Source organism: Alosa pseudoharengus, unplaced genomic scaffold (assembly GCF_046254945.1).
Source record: "Alosa pseudoharengus isolate Yale_2024_CS ecotype anadromous, Long Island Sound unplaced genomic scaffold, YU_APseudo_1.1 YU_APseudo_1.1_scf_17, whole genome shotgun sequence".
Lineage (NCBI taxonomy): Eukaryota > Metazoa > Chordata > Actinopteri > Clupeiformes > Clupeidae > Alosa > Alosa pseudoharengus.
In genome coordinates, this window is record NW_027468640.1 from 822,363 (window position 1) to 830,602 (window position 8,240).

Consider the following 8,240-nt stretch of genomic DNA (forward strand, 5'->3'; position numbering starts at 1 on the left):
CATTAGCAATGGGTACAGTTTATAGCATACATGCACTGTTTTAAAAAAAGATACAAATCTAAGTGCAAGGTGAAGGTGTTTAGAAGGTTGTTATGACTGACGGTCTATTCATAGGGTACATGTTAACACTTTGTGCACATGTATTTCTCTTCTTATCAAGGGTGAGGATGCCACTTGCAGCCTGGAAAATGTGCCTTCTAGCAGTGACCTCCCAACATGTGCCACTCAGGTAACATAATCATGATGTGTCTGTTAGCACTACGTAGCCAGCCTAAGTAACGTAACCTTTGGGTACAGTTTATAGCATACAATTTCTTCCCCTTTGTCTTACAATATATGTAGTCTTTGCTTTCACTTGATTCCAACAACTGATATATCCTATTGAAGCTGAGAGTAGGCCAGGGCTTTTTGAATTCTATCAATTGGTCCCCACAACTGATGTTTTATCCTACCTCACTTTGATTTTAACTGTTTTATTGAAGTGAAGTGTGTGTAGGACCGCTTGAGATGCCTTTAGTTGGTCCCCACAACTTTGTGTGTGTAGGACTTTTTCAATTGGTCCCCACAACTCATGTTTTATCCTACCTCACTTTGATTTTAACTGTTTTATTGAAGTGAAGTGTGTGTAGGACCGCTTGAGATGCCTTTAGTTGGTCCCCACAACTTTGTGTGTGTAGGACTTTTTCAATTGGTCCCCACAACTCATGTTTTATCCTACCTGAATTTGATTCTATCTGTTTTATTGAAGTGAAGTGTGTGTAGGACCGCTTGAGATGCCTTTAGTTGGCTAAGATATGCCTGCTTGACAACGGGAGACATGGAACTAACGACTGGCCTTTGGCCATAGCAACCATCCATTTAGAACTAGTAACGGCAGTTTGTGCTTTGTGGCGGAAAGAAGTAGTTCTACAAACCATAGTTTTAGAGATTAAAACTTTTCCATTATAACAGTAAATGAACACAATGCAAGTGGCAACAGTGGAATAAGCAGGATAATGGACTTCGCCCTTTTTGACGCTTCGCGTCGGGCTGTTTATCATCTAGAATGTGTATTAACTTTGTATAGTTAAACAGCATGTCGTCCATTATCCCTTACATATACAACCCAGGGTTCCCGCGGATCCTTAAAAAGTCTTAAATACAACTTTCGGTTTTTAAGGCCTAAAAAAGTCTTAAATTGTCTGGGATGTCTTGAATTTTCGAAAGGGAGGTATTAAATTTGCGTATGGGAGTGAAATAGAGCGAGTGAAATGTCTCCATCAGGTTTCGTGTATTTAAAAGGCAATTGTATAAGTGACTATGAGGCTACGGGAGGAAGTGTAGGGGTTGCAGAGTGAAGATGTTTTTCACGGGTGTGGTTAAAGGTGTGCAAACGGTATTAATGCAGTAGGCTATGAACAAATATGCCTGACGTTTTCGTGCAGAGGCCTGAGGGATACGCAGGTAGCCTACATGAGCAGGAGAAAGAGTTGGTAAGCCAGTTAGCGATAGGTTGGCCATACGTTCGTATTTAGGCTGGACATATGGATTTTAAAAGCCCTGTCTGGCATCCGGCGCAGCCTCAAACCGGACGCTCATTTGTCCTCCTTTTTGGAGTTGCGCTGGGCATCTAGAATCTTTGCTCGGACGCAGCAACGTTTCACAAACTATGGACGCGAAGACTGCTGGTCAAATTATGCGCAGTGCTTCTGTCACTCGTCTGATAATTTGCTGCGCAATTTATGAAGGAACCACGGACTGACATAAAAAGAAGACAAACGTTTTCGCAGACCATTAACAATTAATCTAGCGATTATTTTTTTCGATGCATCGATTAATCTAACGATTCATTTTTTCAGTCTGATTCGATTATCGATTATCTCCCCATTAATTCATTATAATAGCAACTTATACATGTTTATTTACATATCTGAATGAAAAAACATGAATTTTTTAACATTGCAATATTTGTTTATTGCTCTTAAGATTCCAAAATAAGACTACGCCTATAAAAGTGCAAAGTAATGCATTCTTAGTCAGAGGTAGCATTAAATAAAGTTCAGTAGTGTATGTCTAATTGAGTGCCTGTCATTTGAAGACGTTTGTGTGGGAATCCTTGCAATTAACATTAACACAGTTAAAAGGCTGCTGATGTGTGGATGCAATTCATAACGTAGTCAGTTCAAATAACGGTTTGTAGGACCTACTTCTCCTTTGGACAAGCACTTTTGAGTCTTGGAAAACACTTTTCCTTTTACATCGGGATTTTGCAAACATTCCGAGTCAATAAAATGAGCCCTGCATGAGTAACGAATACAAGCAGCTGCAAGTAAGCATGCTAAACTTGACATCCAAACAGTATTCTAACGTTAGCTTTGAGATACTGCTTGATTGCATACTGTAACTTAACTTAGTTTAGTCTCCTCAATGTACTATGTTGTGATAAGACCTTAGCAGAGTTTAGAGTTTACTTTAACTTTTAATGCAGTAGTTTTGAACAAATTTGCGCAGCATGGTCACGATGCTAAGCGGATTTATTGGCAATTTAGCCCACTGTTCTATGCAGTGCTTCTATGTGGCAACAACAATCCTTCAACAATCGTGAATATTTTGTTAAATGGTCATGCAGAGAAGCAGCGGGCTCATTACGAGAGAGAGCGGGCGGGGCGAGGAAAGGCTGTGTGAGTAAAAAGTGCAGCTCAATGAAATGAACTTATCTAATCTTTAAAATAGTAGGCCTACAACATAGAACAATGTGTTCTATCAATGTGTGGTGGCCGGTTTTGATTTTGTGGTGCCCAGCCACAGATTAGTCAACGTATGGAAAACACTGAAGATGTAAAATTAAAAATATTTAGCAGCACACGTTATGCTTGACGAATCGACACTCATATTTTGCGTCAACATATTTTTTGCGTCGATGTCATCGATTACGTCGACGCGTTGCCCTATCCTTCTATGATCGCATCAAAATCGCTATTTTTAATACGCTAAGAAGGCTTGACACAACATGAAACCTTGTTTGAAGTATCACCAGGGTCTCTACACGTGAACTAGAGCAAACTTGATTGTTTGTGTACAAAGAGTTTAATGAAAAGAAAGCTCGCTGCCATTTTGCCAAAACCTCTACTTCAAACATCATCGGAAGTAATGTGACCCTACCATGCTTAGAGAACCTTTAATATGACTTTTTGGAATCAAGTTTTGTTTATCTCTCTCTTTCTCTCTCTCTCTCGACAGCTCACTTTGTTCCAAAGAGGAAATGGGAAACGAAGGAAGTGGAAGCAATAGAAAAGCACTTGAGTGTTTTTCTTAAATCTTTACGTGTCCCAGGGAAACTAGACTGTGTTAGATGCTTAGAAGCAGAGCCCACAGCTTTAAAAAACAGAAACTGGCAGGCTATCAAATTTTTTGTGTAGAAACGAATTGTTTCCCTCAAAAGAAAACTGTAATTCCTGAATTACCTGTAATTAGTTTGGAGTGAATAATAGTAGAGAGAAAATGTAATGCAGAGAGAAGCCATTCTAGGCATCTCATGAGAGCCTGCTTGTGCGTCTGTTAGCACTATGTAGCTAGCCCAAGTAACATTAGCTATGGGTACAGTTTATAACATATAATTTATTCCCTTTTGTCTTACAATACAGTACCCTCTAGAATTATTTGCACCTCTGCTAAAGTTGACTAAAAAGGGGAATATAAAATCATCTTTTGGACATTTATCTTAATGCCATAAGTTAAAAAAATTCAGAAATATCCAACCTTTAAGGACACCAATGTTCTTTGTGAATGAATAATGTATCAAATAAATAAATGTTCTTCCTTAAAATACAGGGGTCATAAGTATTGGCACCCCAATGTTAAATTCCAATAGAGGCAGGCAGATTTTTTTTTTGAAAGGCCAGTTATTTCATGGGTCCAGGATACTATGCATCCTGATAAAGTTCCCTTGGCCTTTGGAATTAAAATAGCCCCACATCACATACCCTTCACCATACCTAGAGATTGGCATGGTTTTATTTCAGTTAGCCTATTAGCTGGTTTAATTTGCATTGAGCTCAATGAGCATCAAACCAGCTAACAGGCTAACTGAATAACACCATGCCAATCTCTAGATATGGTGAAGGGTATGTGATGTGGGGCTATTTTAACTCCAAAGGCCAAGGGGACTTTATCAGGATGCATAGTATCCCGGATCCATGAAATACAGTGCCTAGAAAAAGTATTCAGCCCCATGCTTAAGTTGACTAAAAAGAGGAATAAAAAAATCATCTTTTGGAAATGGATCTTAATGCCTTAATTACAAAAATGAGGTAAAATCCAACCTTTAAGGACACCAATTTTCTTTGTAAATGAATAATGTATCGTAAATAAATAAATGTTCTTCATTAAAATACAGGGTGCATAAGTATTCATACCCTTAAACCTATATTGAATTCCCATAGAGGCAGGCAGATTTTTATTTTTAAAGGCGTTATTTAATGGATCCAGGATACTATGCATCCTGATAAAGTTCCCTTGGCCTATGGATTTAAAATAGTCCCACATCACATACCCTTCACCATACCTAGAGATTGGCATGGTGTGTTTCAGTTAGCCTATTAGCTGGTTTGATGCTCAAATCAAACCAGCTAATAGGCTAACTAAAATACACATCATGCTAATCTCTAGATATGGTGAACGGTAATAATAAATAATACTGTTTAGGGTATGAAGTATAGTAAATCTTAATGAATAACACATACAAGAAGTATGAAGCACATGTGGCCACACAAGAATGATGATGGTGGAGGTCTGCAATGGGTGTCTATGATCTGTCTACTTCTCACCTCTCTTACAGTAGGAGGTAAGTTGAGGCTTGTCACACATATATGTATATGGTGCATCATATATATATATATATATATATATATATATATATATATATATATATATATGGAAAGAGATAAATACCTGTGTGTGTGTGTGTGTTTGTATCGTCAAGTGGGAACTCCATCCTGAACTATTTGTATCATCGTAGGGATGAAATCCAGGTCTCTCATGTTTTCAATGGATACAGGCCCCAGTTCACATTTGCTTAGCATTTGATTCAAAGTTTTAGTTTGTCCCAAGTCATGACATTTTGTGTGTTTGCCAGGATTGCAATGAGGAGAACAACTAGTGGATTTACGTCCACTCTCCCTCCCCCACAACCATGCACATAAATGCACTACACACCTACACAACTTTTGAAATCGGATGATAATGAGGATCATTACGCTGCATTCTCAAGTTCGTAGTAAATGAAAGGCAGAAGTAAAAGTTAACTTGTGAAAATGTGTGCCCATGTTATGTATTTTGTGTAGAACTATGCAAGATTTTCACCTTAATATAAAATTTATGAAGTCAATTTGATGGAAAATGAACTTGTAATAGGGGAATCGTTCACCTAGCATAGCCATAGAGCACAGCCATAGCGAGTTGCTAATGAGAGAACCAGCCATGCAACAGCGCCCCGAAGACACAGCATTTTTATTGTGTACAGGGGGAACATGCCACGAAAAGTAGGCTATTTACAATGGCAGAGTAAAATATAAATATCGCCACTTTAGGGGCAGCTCTAGAGTTGGCAAACACATCTGAACCTGCATACGATGAGAATGAGAAAAAAAACACAAAAGGAACATTTCAAGCACATTATTGTACGTGTGGCTGCACAAGCACAGTGATCGTGAGGGTCTGCAGTGGGTGTCCATGATCTGTCCTATTTTTCTAGGCTTTCTAGGCTTTGGGGCAGCCGTGGCCCACTGGTTAGCACTCTGGACTTGTAACCGGAGGGTTGCCGGTTCGAGCCCCGACCAGTGGGCCGCGGCTGAAGTGCCCTTGAGCAAGGCACCTAACCCCTCACTGCTCCCCGAGCGCCGCCATTGTAGCAGGCAGCTCACTGCGCCAGGATTAGTGTGTGCTTCACCTCACTGTGTGTTCACTGTGTGCTGTTTGTGTTTCACTAATTCACTGATTGGGTTAAATGCAGAGACCAAATTTCCCTCACGGGATCAAAAAAGTATATATACTTATCAATAGATTTGCTTCAAATTTCAGATTTGTCCCCACCTCTCCCAAAATCTTGACTGTGTGTGTGTGTGTATCCTTATGCTAATGAGATTGGTCCCCATCATGTATGAGGTCCCCGTGTGTGTTGTTTTTTATCATAGTAGGCGTGTTTATGTAAATGAGGTCCCCACTCATCACAATATCTTGGCTTATTTTGCTGGTCCCCAAATGTGGCTGTAAATTCAGGTCAGGAAACTTTTTGCGAGTGTATCACTAATTTGAGGTGACCAGTCAGTTTGATAATTTTAAACAAACAAGCCTGATTTTTTTCAGACCTGTAGCACCTCTGGAAACAGTGGTTCCCATATAGCACCTTTTTTGACAGGTGGCCCCACTAAGTAATAAATACCAGTGTGTGTGTGCATGTGTGTGTGTGTATTGACTGTCTTGTTCTTGTCCTCCCTGCAGACTCCCACTCAGACGACTTTGATCCAGCCTCCTGTAAGAGCCAGTACGACTGCGTGGACTTTGACAGCCTGCTGCAGGAAGCTCAGAGCAGCCTGAGGAGGTGACGAGGTCACGATGCTCCACCCTACTCCACCCTGCTCCACCCTACTCCACCCTGTGGAGGTGACGAGGTCACGATGCTCCACCCTACCCCACCCTGCTCCACCCTACTCCACCCTGTGGAGGTGACGAGGTCACGATGCTCCACCCTACCCCACCCTGCTCCACCCTACTCCACCCTGTGGAGGTGACGAGGTCACGATGCTCCACCCTACCCCACCCTGCTCCACCCTGCTCCACCCTGTGGAGGTGACGAGGTCACCCTGCTCCACCCTGTGGAGGTGACGAGGTCACCCTGCTCCACCCTACTCCACCCTGCTCCACCCTATGGAGGTGACGAGGTCACCCTGCTCCACCCTACTCCACCCTGTGAGGTCACGTCGCTCCACCCAATGTCGCGGAATGTCCAGCTCCGTACCCCCCCACTACAACGTACCCTCCCCCCCACCACCACCACTAACCCCCACCATGACCCCCCCACCAGACTACAAGTAGAGTTTTACACAAGCTACAAACAGCATCTATCTCCACATGTGCATATACCATATCTGTATATGTAAACATAGGATAGGATAGTAAACATATCTCTTCACATACACACATAGGATATATGTGTGTGGACATCATATATGTATGTATGCATATATGCAAAGCAAAGTTTACAGGAAGGAATGCTGCTGATACAAGAGATGCAGTGGAGCTCCACGTGCACGTGAGCTGAGACGATACGAGATACGAGACACTGGCCAACGAAGAGACACTGTGCAGCACCGACACTGTGCAGGGTTGCCTAGGCAACCCTGGACTGGTCCAGTCCAGCTGGACTCCAGATGAGACCTGTGCAGGATGTGTCACTAAGCAGATCCCTTGTAGGATGAGACCTGTGAAGAATGAGTCCACTGTAGGATGTGTCCACTGTAGGATGTGTCCTTTGCAGGATGGGGCCTGTGAAGGATGTGTCCTGTGCAGGATGTGTCCACTGTAGGATGTGTCCTGTGAAGGATGTGTCCACTGTAGGATGTGTCCTGTGAAGGATGGGGCCTGTGAAGGATGTGTCCACTGTAGGATGTGTCCTGTGAAGGATGTGTCCACTGTAGGATGTGTCCTGTGTAGGATGTGTCCTGTGTAGGATGTGTCCTGCGAAGGATGTGTCTAGTGTAGGATGTGTCCACTGTATGATGTGTCCTGTGAAGGATGTGTCCACTGTAGGATGTGTCCTGTGAAGGATGTGTCCACTGTAGGATGTGTCCACTGTAGGATGTGTCCTGTGAAGGATGTGTCCTGCGAAGGATGTGTCCTGTGTAGGATGTGTCCTGTGTAGGATGTGTCCTGTGTCCTGTGTAGGATGTGTTCACTGTAGGATGTGTCCACTGTCGGATGGCATCTGTCCAGCTAGTCTTATGCACCGTTGGACACCCAGGACACTGAGACGCCACTGAGTGGCCGTCCTGACGGAGGGGGCAGCTGATTGGCCGTCCTGACGGAGGGACTGACGGAGGGGGCAGCTGATTGGCCGTCCTGACGAAGAGCCTCGGGGCAGCTTTGGTCCTTCTCTTCCTGTTCCTCTGGAGGAACACTATTATTCTTTTCTAGATTCTGGTGTTTGGATGTGGTGTTACGTTTTGACTGGGAGTGTGGGGGGGGATTCTCCCCCGTGCTCAAGG

At 42.8% G+C, this 8,240-nt stretch overlaps 1 protein-coding gene across 3 annotated transcripts in view; it reads left to right on the forward strand.

The window, feature by feature from the left end:
* Positions 1-6,845, forward strand: part of ppargc1a (peroxisome proliferator-activated receptor gamma, coactivator 1 alpha) — a 121,379-nt gene extending 114,534 nt beyond the window's left edge. For all 3 annotated transcript variants that reach the window (XM_076288436.1, XM_076288437.1, XM_076288438.1), the window contains one exon: positions 6,478-6,845. In XM_076288436.1, the coding sequence (XP_076144551.1) occupies positions 6,478-6,581 (104 nt within the window). In that variant the 3' untranslated portion in view covers positions 6,582-6,845. The remainder of the gene's footprint in view (positions 1-6,477) is intronic.
* The last annotated feature ends 1,395 nt before the right edge of the window (positions 6,846-8,240 follow it).